A 23,360-nucleotide genomic window follows, 5' to 3' on the forward strand; every position below is an offset into this window, starting at 1 on the left:
CTAGGGTTTACATAAACTTGAAATATTAAAAAATAAATGGTAACCATTCCTGTACCCCAAACACAGTTGATCCATTCAGTGGGTTTGATTATAATGCACAGGCTACATTAAGATAATGAAAGGGTTAAGGACGGCCCCGAGGGATGCCAGTTTTACTGCACCTTTTAAAATCTGATTTGGCCGCGCAGGGTGAAAACGTTCCGGTGCAGTTCACTGTCAGTTCTCGGAACCAAGACTGAGAAAGTTTCCACTTACTTAGGTTTATTTGCTAAAGCTGGCTCCTGTCCAGCGACTCTGGAACTGAGAGACAGATTAAATGTGTTTGTGCTTCAGTCCGCTGTGCAGTTTATCATCCTGACAATTTTTTTAAATTAACCCCGAAAGGCCTTCAAAAGCGATCACAGCTGGCTCTGCCACCAGTAAATGGGTTAACTGAGCTATTTATAGTTCCGAGCTCAGGCTGCTACATTGTATTTTCAAAGGCAGAAATGTGCATTAACCGATGGGGAAGGACTGTGGCGCACGTTTCAAAATTATAGGCACGAAAATGTAAAAAAAAGAAATACGCTCCTTCTAACCAGGAAAATGACATAATTTATTTTTAAAAGCCCTCCCAAGCCCACCTCCTCTTAAGTAAACCTGTCAGATATTTGAAAGCTAATCCCTTGGCTGCCACAGCAGGGTGGAAGGATTTAATTTTTAATAATCTGACATTAGATGGTTAAACCCGGCTGTTAATGCACAGCAAAGCGACCTGTAGCTCTCCAAAAGTCAGCGAGGGTGAAATAAGATTAGCAAAGCCCACGGCTGAATGTTGGATTGTTATTGTATGGAATAACTGAGTTGTGGTTAAACAACCACTGCGGATGGCACATACAAATCCACAAAAGCATTGTGTATGCAAATTAGCAAAAGGTTTAGATTAATGTAAAGCAGAAGGATGGTGGTGTAAAGTCCGCATTCACTCCGCCAAACACCAGCACTGTGATGATGTCATCACAGTAGCTATGATGTCATCACCAGGTGGTCTGGGATTCTTTGCAAATTGTAACTGAACATGGTCACTTAAGATGATCCCAAAACATCGAGCAACTTTCCACTTGGGCCTATTAACTTTGTGTCTGAATGTTCTATATCTGGTGGTATATCTGTAGAAAATGAGTCAAGGCAACTGGACTTGCTGTATTTTTCTTGAAGACGTTTCACTGGTCATCTAACCAAGGAGGAGAGGGGAGGTGTTCTGTAGTCCTAACAGACTTCCTGTCCTGGGATGACAAGGATGCTCCTCCATACATACAGGACAGCAAGTGATCGTTGTCACTCTAGGACAGGAATGTGGTACTGCCGGGATCACCAGTAGAAAATAAAGGATAAAGCCTGAAAAAGAAAACACAGTCACCACATCTAAGGACTGGTAAACTGCATTCATAGATTTTTGATTTTGGGGTTAGATGCATTTTAAGGTTAAAGGGTATCTATGGTCAACAACAACAAAAATCTGCATTTTTATATTACATTTCCATAAGTTCTATCCCACTCCTAATACCCATATACATCTGTAAGTGTGTAAACTTACTGATTAAGATGCCGATAGGATGTACTTCGTCAATGCACTGACACTATTTCACTCAGCCCTGTGAATATACACTTCCTTGTGCCACAACTCTCATAGAGCCTGCCTTCTGAACTACAACTTAATGTCTGAACAATGTAACATTATTATTGCTTGGTGGAAGCAATGCATGATGGGATATGTAGTCTTGAGAAATGAAGACTGCATCACGTCAAGCAGCAGGGAAAGAGATACAAAGCACACAGGGAATCCAGGAAGTTGTTAGAAGTGATGGGCAGCACTCACTACATAAAAGGGATTTTTTCAGCTTTGATTGTATTATCAATAATAACTCCAGTACGTATTCCTATTACACTGCTGATGTTATAACAGGAGAGGATATGCTGGGGCTTCAGAACTCCTTTAAAGGTTTGGTAAGGGTTAATATTTTTAGATGTAATCATCTCATTTCAGATAAGATACATTTTGTAAATTCTTTTCTACATTTGCCCTCTGAAAAAACACATTTGGTTCAATTGTCACTTTGCTCATTTTTCACAAAAATTGTTCTGGACATTTTTACAACTTAAATGAAAAAATCGTCATCATTATAACAAGAAGGGAATAATATCTGACCCTAAACAGCTCGGTGAACAGGCAAAACTGTCATTTCTATTTATACATAAGCCGCGAGGATTCAGATCATTTTGTAACAAAAGCAATCAATCCTCTTGAAGCATCACCAGAAATCATTGCTTAGCATGTAGAGAAGCCGACTAGTAGCACTTTAATAAGCGCAATGGTCTTCTTCTGCAAAGAGTTTTCATGCTAGGTTGCAAATCGCAATAAAATCCGTTCCCCAAACTCATGGCACTAGAAGCATTGAGCTGGGCTTGGATCTGCAGCCCATGTTGTAGTACAAATAATGGCTTCTTGCTGTTGTACATTAACCATCTTCTCACCAAACAAAAGATACAATTGGCCCTGAAATACTCATCTTTGCTACACAAACTGTTTTTCCAAGCTCCCGCAGTGGCTGGTCATGTGAGCGATCGCAAGACCATATCTGACACGGGTCATTTCAGCCAAGGGGTTTGATGGTGGCCATAACCAGTCATCACCTCTGCCTGAACTTTCATCTTCCTTTTTAGCCGCAATCATGTGACCATTTGACGGCATTTGGCCCAAACTATGGTCACATGACTAGACACTGGAAGACAAGAGCATTCATTTCTTCAGCAAATATTTTATGGCCTCTTTTATGATCTATGTATATACTGTAGCAGGATTGGCAGCACAGGAGATTGGTTAACATGGTCCATTTAAAGGATAAGTACACTTTAAGGGAAAGTGCACTCAGTCTTTTTGCCCCCTTGCCCTGACCTAACCTAACCTACCCTCCCCCTCACAGATTCATACTTACATCAACCTGACGGCTGTAGCCATCCTGGCCGCATCTGCACATTACAGCCCCATTGACTTCTATGGGGCTATCGCCCGCTGTCCCCATTCATATTTGGCCTCCGGACACAGCCTCAGTCTATGGGCTGTACTACACAGACGTGGCCGGGCGAGTGAGACTTGCGGAGCTGGATGTAAACATTCACTGGAGGCCGCCGGATTGAGGTACCTATTCATCTGTGGAAGGGGATGGAAGGTTAGTTTAGGTCAGGTTGACTGTCGGCTTTACATTGGAAGCGATTCTGGCGGCTCAATTGCCGCCAGATCGCTACCAGGGGCCAGTGCAGTACGCAAGCCAATAGCTTATTTGCAGTGGAAAGGTGACATTAGGGGTCTAATTGACCCATAATATCTCCTTAAAGAGAACCTGTCATCACTAGTATGCTATCATACAGGGGGATTGTAATCCCCTTATGTGACAGCAATTAACAAAAAATGGAAAAAAAAGTTTTTTTCAAAGTCCACCGCGAGTGTGTGAATATTATCATAAACACGCGTCAGGTGCGCCTATGTACGTATCGCTGGGTATACCAGAGTGAGAGCAGTCATTCACAGATATCGCTAAACTGATGACCTGTATAGGCTTTTGGAGCGTTGCCTATGGACAATTTGGGGTGCCGTATTTTGTCGCCGTTTCACGGATGCACGCAATTTTTACTATGGGCATGTTAGGTATCTATTTTTATGTACTAAAAAAAATGGGTATTATATTGTGTTTCGGGGCACAAAAATTAACTTCAATGCATTTTTTACTACATTTATGGGTTTGATAAAGAGTTGCGCTAATATCGTGAGACATAAAAATTTGCAACTGCCGCCATTTTATTCTACAAGGGCTTTGCTGTCAGAAAATATATAATGTTTGGGGGGTTTAAAGTAATTTGCAGGCCTAAAATGTGGATTATAACGTGCACAAACGGCCTTGGCAGCGAAAGGGTTAAAGGGAATGCATAGTGTATATTCCGTAGTAAGTGAGCTATTATTGCAGTGCTTACCTAACGTTTGATGATGCTTTCACCTTATTTGTTATTCTATATGTTTGATAAAGGGTTATTAAACCCTTGCATGTTTTTACATATATCTATTTCTATCAAGCAGTAGATATATGCAAAACGATTTAAAAAAAACGTTTTGAAAGGGTTAATACTTGTGTCTGCGCCGCGCGCTCCTGTTTGAACATCTGAAAAATTTTCGGGCGGCCGCAAAGGATCTTGGGGCGGAAGCATGCGCAGTTCAGATGTTCAGCCGGAAGACGAGGAGAGACACAAGGTAAGTCTATGGAGCAGCGTGCACCCGCACAGACTCCGTGGGACATCAGAGAAGAGGAGGACAGAGGAGTCAGCGCTGGATCGGAGACCCGCACCCAGCGCTGGAGAGACAGCTGTAAACCTCAGGAAAGAAGAAGAGGCATTTAAGGTAAGTCCTTACATTAGCAAGGTGGGGGGAGGGGGACGATACTTTTGCCATTATTGTCACTTTAATGTAAAAAATAAAGAGCTATGCATAGTAGCCGCTCAGCTTCTCCTCTTCGGCTTCATTCACACCTGCCACTGGTGTTTTTGTCCTCAATATGCAGAGGAAAATCTGCCAGGATAGATGCTGTGTTTATGCTTCTTGGTACTTTACGCTTAGGCGGTATTCACACCTAAGCGACACCTATTATGTGCGTCTTACGCACGTTTTTTGTGAGCGTTCTTTGTGAGTTTTAACTAGCAGATTGTGGCATATTCATGTGCATGTGCAAAACGCGCTGAATCTTCTCAAAAATAATTGCAACGCGAATTTTCTATTCAGTCAATGGGGAGAAAACGTGCTGAATCTGCCTCGAAAGTAGCTCATGTGTATTTCTGTTCACCCAAGGGAGAACAGGGGCTATAGAACTGAATGGGATTCCTGGGGTTGAGCGTTTTGTTGCGCTGATTGACGCGCGACAATAAACTTAGGTGTGAATGGAGCAAAGGCTAAGTTCACCTTTCTGACCATGTTTCATGTTACACTCATATTTAGGGATAACATGACACATGGTCAGATTGCAGATTGACGTCACCATCCTTGTAGTCCATTGACTTTGCCTCTCGTCTGCAACTGCATGCACAGGCATGATTGGGAGGAACTGTCTGCAGGAGCCAGAGCATTGCACCCACAATCTACTGATTGGCTTCCATGCAAAAAAATTATAAATGCTCATTTTTTTAATCAAGAAGTGTGAATTTATTTAATTTTTTTTTAAAGTGAGCTTTCCTTTTAAATGATGTGCATTTACATGCATCTGGTACCAAATCCTAGCATTAAAATGTATTTACATGCATTTTGGTGCGTTTAGAAGTTCAAATCAGTTTTTAAATGCACCTGACAAATAAACTGACTGCAGATAAAAGTATCTAGGTGCAAGGTGTGAATATACCCATTGGCATTCATTAGATGCATATATATATATATATATATATATTAATCACACCTAGTGTGAATGAAGCCTAGGGCCCATTCACACCACATCCAGATCATCTCCAGACCAGACTGTTTCCTGACCCAAAATGCATCCTAATGTATCCCTATGTTATTTCTGGCCTCTGTTCACACCAGCGCAGTCCGTTCCTGACCAGACCAGAATAATACTGCATGTCTCATTTTGTCTGGTCTGGAATGCACTGGAACACACCCGAAAGCCCATTTTAAGCTTAAGAAAAAAGAAGAAAAAAACAGCTCCGGAACGCAGCAAAATTGCGGTAAAAACGCGGCAAAACGTAATGCACTGCGTTCCACATCTGGTCCGGAAAATGGTGTAAACCTGCCCTAAAGGATATCTAAATCCAAGGATAAAATGTAATATATTGCAGCTTACCCTTCTTGAGATGTGACGGCTACACCATTTCATGCTAAGAACACTTTTGGCAAGTAAAGAAATGATCTGTTGATCTTGTCAGAAATGCCGTGCCCTTGTCACTTCCTGTGAGCTGATCTAAAAGCACAATAATGTTCTCTTCCTTTTGAAAACTACTAATCCCCCCCCCCCACCAAGTAATTGAGAAGAAGAGAGCAAGGCACGTTTTAGTCCAGTCTGTGTGACTATAGATCCATAGATACAGTGCAGCGATAGAGTGTTGTCACCCCAGGACAGGAAGTGAGGTATTCTCAGGATCATCAGGTTAAAATAAAAAGAGGAAGAAAAGCCTGGAAAAAAAAGAAAACGAATGCAGCCACCTCACCCAAGGACTGGTAAGCTGCAGTATAGCACATTTTGTTTTTTGTGTACACGTTAACAATGTTTAACCCCTTCATGACCAGTGACGTACAGAGTATGTCACTGGCATTGGGGCTGTTTAAACAGTCTCCCGGCAGCTTCGCCGATCCCCTCCCCGTACTATGGGACCGGGAGCGATGCAGATTTCATCACTTCCGGTCCCATAGCTGTCAGTGCTGGGCTCCTGAAGCCCAGCAATAAGCTAATGAAGTGTAATCTGCACTTCAATAGCTTATTTAGAGTGTAAAGGTGACACCAGGGGTCTTTTGGACCCCCAGCATCACCTTAAAGAGGGCCTGTCACTGCCAATATGCTATCACATGGGGGGCTTGTAAGCAGCCCTATGTAATTGCAATTAAAGTTAAAAAATGTTTCTAAAATTAATATTAAATAAATGTAAAAATAATAAAAAAAAATTAAAGTCCCCCCGCCCCCACGAGCAAGTGCGTCTTCACATAAACACATGTCGGGTGCGCCTACGTATGAAAACGTCGATTGCGCTACACATGTTGGGTATCGCCGCACACGCTGGAGGGCAATAATTTTTGGGCCAGTATTTACGCGTATCTCTAAATTGATGACCTGTAGGGGCTTTTAAAGCGTTATCTATGGACTATTTGGGGCACTGAAATTTGGCACAGTTTCACAGACGCACACAATTTTTAACCTGGGTATATTGGGTATCGATTTACTCATTGTAACCTTATCTTTTATTTTTAATTGTGTAGCCCTGCAAAAACAGAACTTACATATGTGACGAACAAACACATACATGTACATATAAAATGAAAAACTATAAACAGAAAAAACTCTTTTTTTTAACACAAGAACTTACATTGATGAAACTATTTATATCACTTTGATCTCTTTACACATATATCTAGAGATCAATGTAGAGACGGCACATTCCCAATAACTGACTGCGGTCTCTGAAGTGCAGACATCCTGGACTAAGCCGTTTTTCCTGCCTTCGGCTTCCCGTTGCATTTATAGTGGTTTTCTCTCTGCAACAGAAAACGCTCCTCATCCTACCGCCGCGGCTGACAACAGATTACTCCATCGGTGAGCACTTAGAGAATATGCCGGGTCATATCTGCCATATTTTCCAAGTTATTTGGGGATTCGGCAATAGCTCGCTGAGTCACAAACTCTTACTCAGGATTGTAAGATTGTATAAAATTCCTGGGAATGTATACACAGTAACATAAAAAAAAAGGGAACTGTCGGAATGTAGCAACAGCTCCCTAGTCTAGGATGTGATGAAGGAGCAGTGCTTGCAGCACGACAGACAAATGGAAACACATTTTGGGAGGGTCTTGCTGTGAATGTGCCCTTGGGATGGTGCACAGAGAGTGTTTGTATGCTGCTCTGCGCATTCATGATTGGCTAAGCACCCCATTGGCAGGCTTCACCATAAAGAAACACCTCAGGGTAAGGCTGCTGATCCCTTTTCAATGAAACTCAACATCCTCTCAGGACCTTGTGAAGGGAGCTAGCAGGCAGAAATGCCAAGGAAATCACTGCACGGGATTCGGATGGGAAAGGCTCGTCTATGACTTCTAAGGGATGAAGAAGAAAAAAAAGGAAGTCGTCCTCGTCTTGTCTTCCCCTTGTTGCAGCAGCAGACATCAGTATCAACAAGGCTTAGCAATACTACAACTACAATAGGAAAGGAAGGGGTGGGATGTCTCTTAGGCTAGGTTCACACCTGCACTACACCTCATCCCAAGTGTCGTGCGGTCCTGTACAATGCAGGTAGCGATTGCCACGTGGCCACATTGATTTCAATGGGGTGACATCCACGCGGCGATTGCAGATAAAAGGTACTTTTTTTTTAGATGCACGACGCACGGCTCTTTTAGCCACGATTGTGTTCGGAAGCACGGGCGGAATCGCGGCGGGAAACCGCACCCTCCGCCCGGCGCAACTGGGGTGCCATTAGAAAATAATGGCACCAACAGTGCGATCGGTTCACACCTTGGCTAGTCCTGACCGCGCGGATCGTGTCCGATTGCCGCACGGTTAGGTGTCGCCTAGGTGTGCACCTAGCCTTAAAGAGAAAAGAAGTAAACTAACATTGTAAAATAACAAAGTTATACTCATCCGAACCTAGCAGTCGGCTGGCTGTTAGACCAGTGCTTCCAGCCTGTCTCCTCCTCTACTCCAGTGATGGTATGTCCCTCAACGTCCTCACGTCCTATACACTGTGTATTGAACGGGATGACTCACAAAACCTTACACTGCTGCAGAGAAGGGGGAGAGAGGCTGGAAGTACTGGTCTAACAGCCAGCTGACTCCGAGGATCGGGTGAGTATACTAGATGAAAAGAAGCGTCTAAACCTAGCAATGTGGGGGTAGCTCAACTGCAAGGGTTAAGAATTTTTTTCACAGAGTTCTGCTTTAAATATATAATTGAAGGTGTTTTATATCTTTGGGATAAGTTCAAAAACATATCTGCTGATCCTGCCAGAAAACTTGTATGACAGGGAGGAAGAAATTCATATGGAATTCGGGGGCCAGTCCGTCCAATCCAGGAGCCAGCAGGATTTTTTTAAGGAGCCAGCTCCATTGACAGCAACTACTGTAGACAAAACCTCAAACGTTGGTGCCAGCTGTCGTTTTTCAGCAGCACTGGGTACCTGGCTCCTGGGCTTTGTCCAGCCGTGGTGTAAAATGAGGCCAGGTTCACACTAGGGTGATCCGTGACCGCGCGGCATTCGTGTACGAAACCAGGCGGATGGCCGCTCAGTCACGGAATCGCACACCACTGCCGATCGCACTGGCAGTGCCATTATTTTTTAATGGCACCCCAGTTGTGCCAAGCAGATCAAGCGGTTTCCCGCCGCAATACCGCCCATGGAATCGCGGTTCAAAAAAACACGTGGTGCAAAAAGAGGTTTTTTCAGCTGCTTTTTTCGCTGTGTGCAATTGTGCAAGAGTGCACAGTCCAGGGACACACGTCCCAAAATCGAAGATATCTGAACCTAGCCTGATACTTTCTGTGCTCTATGCCTGTGCTGCATTGTTAGGGACAGCAGGATAGGGGTGGGGTTCCGGAAATGTGTTAGGCCTGGTTCACACCTGGGCGTTTTACAGCGCGTTCCAAAGCTCTGTAATACGCTCAACATGTGAAAACCAATGATTGCCTATGGGCATGGTTTCCCACCTGGGCGTTTTACAGCGCGTAGGAACGCGCTGCAAAACGCCCTACGCCCAAAGAAGTACAGGAGCTTCAGCCAGGTAGCCCTCGGAAACGCGCGTTTGTCGCGCGTTTTTACCGCGAATCGCGTGGCACGAAACGCGCGACAAATGTGCATATTCGATACTACTAGGTGTGAACCCAGCCTTACTGGTAGAATCGCCAGGTGGAAAAAAAAACGGAAACAAAATCTCAAAAACAAAAGAAAACTAATGTTATCATCACATCTAAGGAAAGGTAAGCTGAAATACAGTTGGGGGAATTTATCAAAACTGGAGCAGACAGAATCTGGAGCAGTTGCCCATGGGAACCAATCAGCTTCTCTCTCCAGTTTGCTCAGGTAAGCTTTTAAAATGAGACAGAGATGCTGATTGGTTGCAGTGCAAATCTGCTCCAGATTTTGTCGGCTCCAGTTTTGATGAATTTCCTCCAATGTCTTTTGGATTTGGAGGTATCTAAAGTTAAACATTTTTTAAGAGTTAATGTTTGCCGTCTCTGTCCTGCTGGGGAGATTTCCTTTCACTTCCTGTCTTGGAGATGGAATAGGAAATTAGCGGAAAGCTGAAAATGTATACATTTCCCCTGACTTTCTTTCATTGTAACAATGTTTACTGGGACAAATGGAGGGGAGAATCTTCCCAGTGGGGACAGAAAGAGCAATAAATATTTGACAAAGTGTCCAACCCTTCCCCACTCCACCCAAATCTAAAAAACATTTGCCTTCACATACACTTTAATAGTCAAAAGGCAGCCTGCGTAATCAGCATTAGTTCAGGCAGTTAACAAGGCAGCAACTGTAAGACCTCAAGGGGCCTTTCACTTCAAAGCCACACTCGGTCGCAATGAGAATTTACACACTGCGCTGCACTAAAAATGTGTGTGCAGAGGAATGCTGCAAAATCTTACCTTGCAGCACGCCATCCCCTGCACATAACACTCAGCTTCCGGCCACTAAAGAGAGGAAGAGATGCGGCCCACGCTGTACAGCGCTCCGGATGTATCACACGCCCCTCTTCACTATCCTCCATTCACAAAATGTATATTTTTTTCAAGGATACAAGACATTGTGTGATTGGAGGGGGAGAGGAGGGGGGCGGGGATGTGGCATCATCTCTCCTCTTCCGATCACAGAATGCCTTGACTTCTTTAAAAGACATTTTGTGAATGGAGGATAGGAAGGAGAGGCGAGTGATTCGACCGGAGCGCTGTACAGCTTGAGGTCGCATCTCTCTCTCTCTTTGGTGCCCGAAAGCTGGGTGTTGTGTGAGCGGTGCGAAATGCTGCCAGGTAAGATTTTTTATACTTTGAAGCCACCCTATGCACATAACACTCAGCCTTTTCATGATTATATTACATACCCAGTATGGCCTGTAAATGATCATTTTGCCCAGCATGTGGCTTTAAATTGAGTCTGGAGATCAGAAATGGCATAAAGCCTTATAGCAGCTGTCCTGTCACACTGGTTTCCAGCTTCCAATGGTGCCGTGATTGAGGCCTGGCAGTTGACAAAGCAGATTTCAGATGTCTAGAAACTAGCTGTGTCATGTCATGCTCGGAGAGCCACAGCTATGAGTAAGGGATATAAATCTTCCATAAGTAAGTCTGCACAAACACGCTGATTTACATATTCAGATTCTTGCATAAACCCAGATGTGTCTGCTTGTAGTTAGGACTGCCTGCTGCCCTACAGACAGTCATCACATTCTAAACAGCCCTGACAAATGACAGCCGGTAGTCTGAATCTGATGGGGTCCAGTACTGGAAATAAAGGGGAAGGTGTGCTTTGAATGAGACAACAAGCACATTTCAGCTGTCATGATCTCATGTGCACTGGAAGAATGAAATCACCTATACACAAGAAAGAAAGATTATTAGTTATTGACAATTCTAATTGTATCACATAGATCACATCAGAGATCAATATCTGGGTACTCTACCATCAGATTACGGTACTGCATAGAGATCTGTATGGACAGTATACTTTCATTTGTTAAAGCAAAACATTTTTGTATACTATTATTTAGGGATACAGCAATAACGATACTGGTGTCGGTGCCGATGCCGAGTATTTGGGCGAGTACTCGTACTCGCCCAAATGCTCTGATGCCTAGCCCAATACTTCCGGTATCAGGAAGCCGGGCAGCGAGTCACTACACGCTGCCTGGCTTCCTGATTGGCCGGGAAGCCAGCTGCCCGGCCAATCAGGAAGCCAAGCAACATGTATCGACTGGATGCCCAACTTCCTGATTGGTTGGGAAGCTGGCCAATCAGGAAGCCAGGCACTGTGCTTTGACGCAGCGCCCGGCTTTCTGATTAGCCAGGTAGCCGGCTTCATGCTCCCTTTGTCACCTCATGACGAGGGAGCATGGAGCCGGCTTTACGGCCAATCAGGAAGCCGGGCGCCGCGTCATTACATTGTGCCCAGTTCTCTGATTGGCCAGAAAACTGTCTCCATGCTCTTTCGTCACCTAGTGATGAGGAGCATGGGGACGGCTTCCCTCGATACTGAAAAACCAGTACCGGTGAATCCCTACTTTTATTATTTATTATCTTCAGGACTAAGAAATAAAATTTATAACTACATTTTTATGTCACAGCAGCTGTGCATGGCAACCAATCAGCTTCTCTGTTTAGTTTGTTCAGTTGAGATTTGAAAATGAAAGAGAGAAGCTGATTGGTTGCCGTGCACAGCTGCTCCAGATTTTGTCTGCTCCAGTTTTGATAAATTTCCTCCCATTGTATGTGCATGTATTTTACCACTTGCAGCCAGCAGGTGGCGAGCTCTAAGCACCAGCATCCTGGGGACTCAGATAACAGCTGTTGTTGTGAAAAAGCCTAGAGAGCTCAGATTACACATACAGCTGAATGAAGATGGAAGCTTCAAGCATGCAGGCATCTTATTACAAATATATGTAAAGTCAGTGAAATTCATGCACTCTGTATGAAATATTTATCTGTTAAATACAAAAAAGTGATCTAAATCATTTCAAAAGATTTAAAGAAAAATCTGTTTGTACACAATTTCAAAAACTATTAAAGAAAAAAAGTAGTATTAAACCCTAGGCTAGGGGTAGGCAACCTTCACAATCCAGCTGTTGTGGAACTACAACTCCCATAATGCAATGCAAGACTCTGACAGCCATAGACATAACTCTCAGAGACATGGAGGCATGGTGACATTGGTAGGTTCAGTGCAGCTGGAGTGCCAAGGTCGCCTACCCCTGCCCTAGGCATAAAAAGCATTTTTCCCTTTAGCAGTGCATCACTATGGATTATTGCGAGTTCCTTCATCCTTAGTTTGCCTCAGAGGCTCCCTTTCCAATTCCTTTAACTTGCAGAGTCCTTGCAGCGCCCCCCTGAACCTCCAGCCTGGGAGCGTGCATTGCTCATATCATGTCCCGGTCAGACGGTCTACTGCATTGAGACTACACACTTTCCTGTGGCGTCAGCCCATTTGCACTTACATACCTGTGCCCGAGCCTGAGCATTTAGCGTCTGTTAGTTGCTTTGTGGTGCCCATGCAGGAACGTCCCTAATATGAAGCAGCCAGCATCTGTTAGGGGGCACAGGCAGAGCAGCCTAACGCATATCCCCCAAATACCCAGCATTGGGACGCTCTGGTCAGCATCCTCGGCAGTTCCTGGAAACCAGAGGATGTCACGGCCTAGCGGCTGGGCGGGACGTCAGCCAACTGTGCCCATGTGTGTCAGCACACAATCCTATCTAGGAGCATGCACGTGAGGGTGGCTTCAGAAAGCCCCTTTCAAGGCAATAGAGTCACCCTCTTGGGGGCAATCAATGGGATTTAGATATTTCTGCAAAGAGGCTCTATAAATAAATGGAACAGCAGCAATACGAGTACTTGCGGTTTGCACATAAATATATATTTTTACACAGGTATAATAACACTTTAATAATTATGTTTAAAAGATCCTCAGTTATTCAGTAACAATGTTTTATATAAAAAGTAAACTGAAGAAAACAACCAACTTATGTTTTCCAGAATATCAGAATATTAAATAAGGGAAAACATTCTCAGACCACTGCCTGACCAGTGAATGATAATTCGTCTCCTTCAATATGTATCTTTACAGATGGAATGTGGTTGGCTAATAAGGGGACCCAGACATTCTAGTCTCAGCACATTACAGACACTCCCATATGCTTATTAGGGGAGAAGAGAATTGTTTTAGTTGAGGTGATGTGGTTTTAACAGCTTACACTCTCCTTCTGGGGCCATTTAAATGCAATAAACAACCACCTGCTTATCCCAGGTCAAGTGTCTGCACTATACAACAGCCTGTCATTTAGGCTCTATTCATCGGCATACACATGAATTATTTATGCAAACACAAGGACTCGGCCGCTGCACTTTGATACAATGGGAGAATTTCCAGCACAGAAGCCAGGGGAAGGGAAGGCTAGGGGCAGGCCTGAGGGACAAACTTAAGGAACGCTGCGGGCAGGCCCAGAGGGTGGCATCAAGCAAGACAGAGCCGAGATCATTGATGAAGCTAAATGGGCATTTTTACACGCTAGGTGGTCTGTTGTATGTTGTGCAACCTAATGACCATTGTAACAAGTGGAATAGCATACAGATGAGATAAAAGTCACAGTGCCTGAGAACAGGTGAAATGTATCTACATACACAGAGGTGCACTGCTTTCTAACCAAAGACAATAGCAGCACCCTTGTTGATCCTGCTTTGTTAAAAAGGAACTCTGGAAGGCAAGCAGAGGGCAAAGGACCACTCACCACTCCCTCATTACTAACCTGCCATGCCTTTTCTGCACGGAGGCAGCCATCTTGGTAGAGGAAGAACTTTGCTTCTCCATGTCAGACCTCTAGAAGGGAGAACAGTGAGCAGCACAGTAGTGACATTATCAAATGTCACTCTAAATCTCCTAAGCTAGCAGTCAGGAGCAACAGTGCCTTAGATCTCATGCTGCAGATATACAGCTATGTGCAGGGCTTGAAAAATGTAGGGTGTCTCAACAGTCAGTCAAAAATGTCACCAGTCAGCATGACCGGACTATAGCCTTGCAATTTATGTTAACATTTTTTATGGACAGATAGAGCTTTTTTTGGTGGTATATAATCACCACTGGGGGAGGCGGGGGGGGGGGTTATTCTTTTCTATATAATGAAAAAAGTACCGTAAATTTCGCAAAAAAAAATCCTTTACGTTATGTTAAAAAAACATTTATTTGTACCCATATTTATGGTAAAATATAAAAGACGGGGTCACATCGTGTAAATAGACACCAAACATGTCAAGCCTTAAAATTGCGCGCGCCCGCAAAAATCACAAAAAAACAGCCACACCGAAAATTGGCCATAGGCGACACTTCAAAACGCTTTTACTGCTCATTGGTTTAGTGTTATCAGTCATTAACGGACCTCAAATTATTGCTCTCACTGCGATGTTCGCGGTGATATGTAACATGTGCGGCACAATCGTCGTTTTCACACGTAGGCGCACGTGACGCATGTTTGCGTGTGTATGTGGGGGCCGGGGAAATTTCTGTTTTTTTTATTATTTTACTACTCTTTTTTTTTTTTACACTTAACTTTATTGCTCCCTACGTGATAGCCAATTTACATGACAGGTCCTCTTTATGGAGACATCAGGGGTCTCCAAGACCCCTAATGTCACCTAGGGACCCCCAGAGAAGCTGATGAAGCAGAGATCTGCTTCACCAACTTCTCACCAGCTTCTGAAGCTGGAGAGTGACAGCAGAATGCGGAAGTAATGTAATATACATCACTTCCTGCATTCGGGGACTGGAGAGGAGTTTAGAGGGAGATCGTGTACCGATCTCCCTTTAATCTCCTGTCACAGAACAGCCGTGCCGGTCCCAGCTGCACCAGGCACAGCGGATCTCAGGACCGGCAACGGCAGTGACCGCTACTGCTAATACAAGTGATTGAGCGTCTCTAGAGACGCCCGATTGCTTGAATGTAAAGCTCCTGGCCGGCCGTTGAATTACCACGGCAGGCCGGGAAGCTACTCGTCACAGATGAGAGGCCGAGCAGATTTTTCAAGCCCTGGCTATGTGGCTGTATGCACAGCAGTGCGTAGACACCCTCACATACCAGAAAGTGTTTTTTCAGGAAGAACTCAAAACAAAAAGGAAAACTTACTGCTTATGTACACTTAACACTTCCAGTTTCCAGTTTAGTTCCTCGTTAACCCTTTCACTTCCAGAGTCATTTTTTTCACACATGTTAAAATGAATATTTTAGGCCAGAAGATTACTTAAAAGCCCCCAGAATTATATATTTCCTAAACGTAGAGACCCTCTAGAATACAATGGTGACTTCTGCAAATTGTTATGTCGCATGCTATTAGTGCAACTGTTTATCAAACCCAAACTTTCAATAAAAAAATAACACTTGTTCATTTTAGTGCACATAAACACAACAAAATATATTACCCATTTTTTAGCCAGGGAATGACAGCTAAGAAACTGGAAGTGACAAAATCAATGTCGCTTCTGGGTTCATTTAGCGGGGTCAGCTAAGATAAGGAGATCAGCAAACGGACATTAACTGGTTTATTTCCCTTTCCTCCACCGGCAACTGCGATCGTGGTCCCAGGCCCGCAGAAGGGAAACACTGCAGGGGGGGTGCACATATTAGAGCCCTTGGAAGTGATCGATAGTACACAGACTGCCGGGAGTTTGCTTACAGGGGCCCACAGCCACCAACATATGGCGAAAGGGTTAAGGCAAATATGAGGGCTGCCACTGCTGTTCTTCTGAAAATGCTAGTTGCTGGCTGATATACTGACCCTCTGGTTTCTGTCACTTGACTTGAAATAAGTATGCATGTAAGAAGTCTTTGAAAATCATATAAGTCTTCTTGTTCTGAGTTAATGATTACAGAGTTCAAACATGATGGTGAGCATCACAACCAGCCACCTAGCTTTAGTGAAATGGAAATGGCTGCCTCCGTGTTCCTTTTAGGAAGGTATTGTTCATGAGTTGAAAATGCCTGACAGGTTCACTTTAATCTTTAAAGGACAAACGGGGACAGGCAGTTGTTCAAATCTAATGACGAGCCACCCTTGAACTGTCTAAAGGCAGAATTTGGTTTGCAATGAGTTATGTTAATTGCCACAATTGCAGACAATCAGAAAAAAAAAAAACTTCCATAAAGTATTGACTTACATTCTGTTCGGCCAGTGAATACACAAGCTGTGGAAGAATGTCTCCTTTAACAACTGCTTCTGCCAGATCTTCATTATAATTGGCTAGCCTCCCGAGAGCCAGAGCAGAGGTCTGCTGGATAGTTGGGACCACATCCAGAAGAAGGGGCCGCAGCAAAGACATAACGCCTAAGTAAGAAGAGAAAATGAAGAAGAAATATTACATTAATAGAAGAGAAAAGGTGTACCAGAGAGGAGAGAATATTCTTATATCAGTATATCATGTGATCTATTATAAAGAGACAAGCAAAACAAACGACAAACACACTCAACAATTTGTTACCAGTTATACAGTAAGGTGCAACGAAATTGTTGAGTGCGTTTGTCGTTTGTTTTGCTTGACTGATTTGGTGCAGCGACGCATGGGGTTTCTCAGCTGCCAATGGGATGTGCGGGATCCCTTGTGTGTTTCTGTACCTTTAAGGAGGTTGGGCGTCCTCCTGACAAACCTGCACCCAATTTGATATCTTCTGCCCCCATGTGCTCCAAGATGGAGACTCTTATAGTTTAGAGTTAGGACCGCACTATAAGAGGTGCCTTGGCGCGGCAGTGCGGCTTACACATCCTTTGCAGAAGACGTGTATCCAAACCTCTGTCATTATCCTTAGTGGTGAGACAAGTTGTTTTACATGCTGGTTTGTGAGTGTGCCATGATGCCTTTCTGCTGTTTTACTATTATAAAGAGAGTCAGTCATGATGGGACATAAAGCAAATGTATTGTTAGAAAGGATTAGAACCCCTGTCAAGTTTTTAATTGCAGAATATGTTTCAACCTTTTCTATATGAACTGGTGACCATTATCATTGAGACAGAAAGAGATGGGGTATCAGAATTTTACATCTGTCACCAGAACTAGAGGTGAAGGCAAATCTTCCAGCTCTGCTGACAATTGTTCAATAAGACCGCAATAAACCGCTTGAGTTTTGACTGAATCCTGCTAAATTTCCCACCACCTGGATTGACAAAAGCCGATTAAAAATTATCGGCCATCAGTGACTGAATCATATGAGGTGCAGTCACTGTTTAGTCACTCTTTAGGAGAACCACGGTAATAAGGCAGCTGCAGGCACCACGGTGCCCTAAATACAATAGCCGGCCATGGAAACTCCTCCATAAATGCTCTTAGCCAGGATGAGGGAATCGACTGGATTTCTCTGGTAAGAAAGCCGGGCAGCGTGTAATGACTCACCGCCTAGCAAGTCATTACCCGCCTTCCTGATTGGCCAGAAAGCCGGTTTCATGCTCCCTCGTCACCTGGTGGCACGGGAGCATGGAGCCGACTTCCGGGCCAATCAGGAAGCCAACCGCTGTGTAATTACTTGGTGCCCGGCTTCCTGATTGGCCAGCTTCGACCAATTAGGAAGCCGGCCAACGAGTCATTACACAGCGCCCGGTTTCCTGATTGGCCAGAAAGCCAGCTCCATGCTTCCTCGTCACTCGGTGACGAGGGAGCATGGAGACGACTTCCCTGCTAATCAGGAAGCCAGGTAGCGGGTCATTACACGCCGCCTGGCTTCCTTAATGGGACTTCCCGTATCAGAATTCGGTATCGGCGAGTACCGGAAAAAAATATCGGTATTGGTGCATCCCTAGTTTTAACCCTTCAATACTCCATCCAAAACAAAGCAATTTTGAATATTCTGAATATTCAGTCCTGAACTATTATTATTATTATTATAGCTGTACAGGTTTAGGAAACAAAAGATTTATGTTTGCCCTTTTATTTAGCATTAGTTTCTCTGAGCCTTCAACACAATTGTTGGGGCAGAGGTCAACGTACAGTTAGCTTTGGATAATGTAAGAGAGGGTTATAACCCTTTTAAGCTCCATTTCCATCTCAAGAGAGGGAAATCCCTGGTGGTCAGAAGGGTCATCAGAACTAATGTCCCTATTGGAAGATTTCCCATTCATTCCTGTTCTGGTGACAAGGACAAATATAGGGGGCGAATCTCCCTAACGGTGATCCAGACAGCAATAAAAACCTGACAGGTGATCTAATCCCTCTGGATCCAAATCTAATGAATATACATTACCCAGCAAAGTATTTCTTTACATTTTTTCCCAAGCACTTACAGTCAGTCAAACAGCTCCAACTCTCTCCTCTCCACTTCACTGAACTTCCTGTCCACTACAAGAGCACAAGGGACAGAGCACTCTCCAGCAGCTGTCCATCTACTAGCTTGGATGAAGAAGGAGGGGGATCTGGGAGGAGGGGTGTAGCTTGCTTTGCTGTGCCTGTGTCTTTGTGAAGACACACACAGCTTACTAGCACACACAAGGGTGGCTTTTTAAGGCCCCGTTCACACCTTTACGTTTTGTCGCGCGTTCAACGCTCTATGAACGCTCGTACAAACATGAAAAGCCCATTGTTTTCTATGGGTCTGGTTCACACCTTTCCATATTTCCGCCCGTCTGAAACGCCCTACAAAACGGCCTACGCTCAAACAAGTGCATGTACTTCTTTGGGCCGTTATGTAGGGCGTTTTACATTGGGATACAGCCAAGCAGCCTTCGGAATCGCGCGACGGTCGCGTGACTTTTTTACCCCGAATCGCGGTAAAAAAACCGCGCGACAGACGCGCATATTCAATACGCCTAGGTGTGAACCCAGCCTAAGAGCCACCCTAAAACAGGATATCAGGGCCAGTGCTCAGGGATCCAGCTGATTCTGCAGGAAACTAAAACATTGGGGCATCAAGAAGCAGCATCTTGCTTTACAAATCTTGTGGCTGGTACATGTGCGTTTCACCTGTGCACTTGGCTGGAGTTATACTTTAACAGCAGGGTATGATAAGGACGCACACAATCATTAAAGTGTACTTGGCTGTAATCCAATAATCAAAAATATTGTAAACTAATTTTTTGGAATTAAAGCTCCCTAAAATGACATGATCCATAAGAAACTGCAGAGCTCATATCATAAATCCTTCTGTAGGAAAGTGCCGCGGTCCCTCCATATTTTTTCCTTTTGACGCTTTTCAGCTATGCACAAGCTGGATTGAATTAGTCCCCCGTGCTACAGCATTGCAGTTCCTTTGCTTCCATTTTGCTCCTAGATTTCACTGATACACAAATCTGTCAATGTTTTATTTTAAATAGTGCACCACATTACAGAGACGCAGAGTGTGAGGCGAACGCGGAACATCTGTGGCTGGTTAAGTGCGGGACTCAAGTATTATATTTACAGACTTGATGTAGTACAGTCAACTTCCAGTGGCAGAAACACGGGTACTCAGCTCCATCAGGGCTGTCGGGTACTTAGCTATACTATTACACATCACTAGACTACAATTATATAAACTGCACCCATTATACATAAATACAGGATAAGATTAACCCTGCCTTGACCGGAGGTCATTGAAGCCTAGATGTCCAGGCCAAATGTAGTAAAGTCAGTTTGTGTCGGTTAACTTGTCAATAACATTATGACTGATATCCTAACCTTAAAAATATGGATGCACCGATATCGTTTTTTTTTGTATCAAGTGCAAGTACCGATATTTTTTAATACCGATACCAGAAGTCCCATTACGGAAGCCAGGCGGCGTGTAAAGACTCCAATCAACAGGGAAGCCGTCTCCATGCTCCCTCGTCACCAGGTGACGAGGAAGCATGAAGCCGGCTTTCTGGCCAATCAGGAAGCTGGGCGCCGTGTAATGACTTGTTTCCTGGCTTCCTGCCCGCGTCAATACACTGCGCCCGATAATACGAAATCACCTGCACTCCATACAGCGTGCAGACCTTGATGAAAGGTTGGTGCTTGAAGTGACAACACGGATGGCACCGTGTCAGATAAGTCCATAATAGAAGTCACCAGCACTCCATGATATGTGCAAGAAGTAAAGCACTTTTTATTAAATTGTCACATGCGTCATATAGCCAACTTTTCTTCTGGGCCACATAGTGACAACAACAAGTATGCAACTTCAGCTTTAAATAGTGAGGCCACACAGAATACACTACACTACACGGCGCCCGTCTTCCTGATTGGCCGGGAAGCCGGCTCCCCGCTCCCACGTCACCAGGTGACGAGGGAGCATGAACCCGGCTTTCTGGCCAAACAAAAAGCCAGGGGCATGTAATGACACCCTGCCCGGCTTCCTGATTGGCCGGGAAGCTGGCTCCCTCGTCACAAGTGACGAGGGAGCATGGAGCCGGCTACCCAGCCAATCAGGAAGGCGGGCAGCGTGTAATGACTCGCTGCCCGGCTTCCTGATACCGGAAGCTCAAGTGTCGGGCTAGGCATCAGAGCATTTGGGCGAGTACGAGTAATCACACAAATACTCGGTATCGGCACCGATACTAGTATCCGTATTGGTGCATCTCTACTTGAAAAAATATATATCTTTTACATCTCTATTTTAAGGACATACAATGCTTTTATTTGGTATACTGTTTTAATAAATTTACTCTTATGATTTAAAATTATATTTGGAGAAAGGCGAAAAAATTGTAACAATACTATTATTAGGGCTCAAAATTTCCACTCGCCCCCTCGCAATTTGCGAGTGAAAATTGCGTGGGGGCAAGTGGAAATTAAGCCATTGAGTCAGGCACTCAACTCCTGGAGGGACTCCTGGACCTCCTCGATAAGCCCCCCTCCCCAACAGTAAAACAATAAATAAATTATAATAAAAAAATAAAAAATGTTAAAAATTATTTTTTAAAAGTGAAAACTGCCCCCCCCCCCTCACACACACACACACACATATTATAAGACATGTGCGAAGACTAAAAATTAAATTCAGATGAAATGTGTATGTGTAATGCTCTGTGCGTTGTGATGTGGCTGTATGTGTAATGCCCTGTGCGTTATGCTGTGGCTGTATGTGTGTTGTGCTGTGTGCGCGTTGTGCCTTGCGTGTGTTTGTTTGTGTTATGCAGGGCAACTGGTGGCGAGTAACTTTGAAGGCCTGGCTAGTAGCTCAGGCCGTGAAATTTTGAGCCCTGTTATTATAATACGTAAATAATACGTAAATAATATCATGTAATTTTTTATGTTTGTGTTTAATTCTTTGTATTATTTTGTGTGCAAAAAAACATTTTATGTGGTCACAAAAAATAACAACCCCCCAAATCTATACCAGACCCTTAAAATAGATAGGGGCCTGACATGGATTTAAAGGGAGGATACCATGCAAAAAACTAAAACAAAAACAAAAAAAAGATGTGGAGTTCCACCCTTTCCATCCGAGTCCACCCCTTCGCATCAGGAGCCTCCATTAACATCGGGGTCTCCCTCTCATGCAGAGAACAGGAGGAGGAGCAAGTGCAGATGAAAGTGGACTTATCTCTTCTTCTGAATGTTGGGGGAAGTCCTGGATGCAGCCCACCCTGGAATAGTATCATGTGTTTCCTTGGTATTGGTAGCTGGCACGTCTGCGCCATAGAAATGCATGACACTGTGCAAAAATTTAAAGGCACCCCTGACAAAGCCAAAAGTCCCCCCAAAGCAGCACTCTGGTTGGTAAAGGCTGCTGTAAAAGGACAAGGTTGTCCGATTTCAGTCCACTTTCAGGCTAAAGTACACTTTCTTATATCATTTGCATTACAGTTTTATCAAGATCACAATTTGCCAGCTGCACACACTTTGTATTGTTCGACAGTTTCCAACAGGTTAACAAATGCTAATCCCCCCAGTTCCACAGTATTTTATTTTTGTAATCAGGTACAAGCAGCCCTCTGTGGAGCTAATTTGGCAACTCAGAGTCGGATTATTCAGTTCTGCACTCTGGTTCATTTGAGTTCCAACATGCCTGACACAGAACAATACTGCCGACTGTCATATTGTTTCTTTCTTTTTCTGTAGCAGCTGACATAAACCAGAAGGCTACACAGCACAGGTACACAGACGACAAATATCGCAATCGTGTGTAGATGTGGGCAGGGGCGTATCTGCCGCGAGGCAAACAAGGCGTTTGCCTGGAGCGGCAGATTCGCTGAGGGCGGCGATGCTGCCTTGCCTAGTGCAAAGCTACACCCCCCCCCAGCCTTGCCTAGGGCAGCAGCAAAGGTAAATACACTGATGCTAGCTGTCAAACAGTTTCTCTTTTGTTTTAGAAGCCCTTGAAATCTACCTCTGATCAGGCACAGCACATAAAATAACCCTGTGTTGTTGGGTTTGTTACAGTTGCTTCTATGTTCACATTTTTACAAGAGCAGTATCCAGGTAGACAGCTATATATGAATACTGATGAGTAGACATCTCCCGGATGTTCCTGGAATCTCCCGCTATTAGATATCGGCTCCCGGACACCCGGGAGAGAAACATTTTCTCCCGGAAAGGTTTACTCTGCTCGTTTTTTTCTGACATCACAGCTGCCGTCAGTCAGAAAAAAACAGCATCGGAATGAAGGGCACCTCCCTGAAATGACTTATTTCAGGTTGGGATCCCTATGAGTAACACCCATTTCCAGTACTAAACCAGAACATGTAATTACTGTACTGGTCACTGCAGTATGCACTATGACAAGTCAACTGTCCAATATAACAAGATACAGTATATGAAATTCTGCTCAGCGAGTCTTGTGATCTGCATGCCCCTGCCGGACAGCTTCATCCTGTTGTTGACTTTACTTCACTACATTTAAGCAATACAATTAATTCATGAACCTACCAGCCCAACAGTTCAACTTACTTCTAGATAAAACAGAGAAGGGTTAAACCCCTGTCTGGTTTTAAAGTGACACTAAACTAA

At 44.1% G+C, this 23,360-nt stretch overlaps 1 protein-coding gene across 1 annotated transcript in view; it reads right to left on the reverse strand.

The window, feature by feature from the left end:
- Positions 1–23,360, reverse strand: part of SPAG6 (sperm associated antigen 6) — a 138,906-nt gene that overhangs the window by 89,210 nt on the left and 26,336 nt on the right. Inside the window, exon 3 of the mRNA XM_018564095.1 lies at positions 16,626–16,792. Coding sequence (XP_018419597.1) covers positions 16,626–16,792 — 167 coding nt within the window. The remainder of the gene's footprint in view (positions 1–16,625; positions 16,793–23,360) is intronic.

Source organism: Nanorana parkeri, unplaced genomic scaffold (genome assembly GCF_000935625.1).
Source record: "Nanorana parkeri isolate BGI_ZX_2015 unplaced genomic scaffold, ASM93562v1 scaffold23, whole genome shotgun sequence".
Taxonomy (NCBI): Eukaryota; Metazoa; Chordata; class Amphibia; order Anura; family Dicroglossidae; genus Nanorana; species Nanorana parkeri.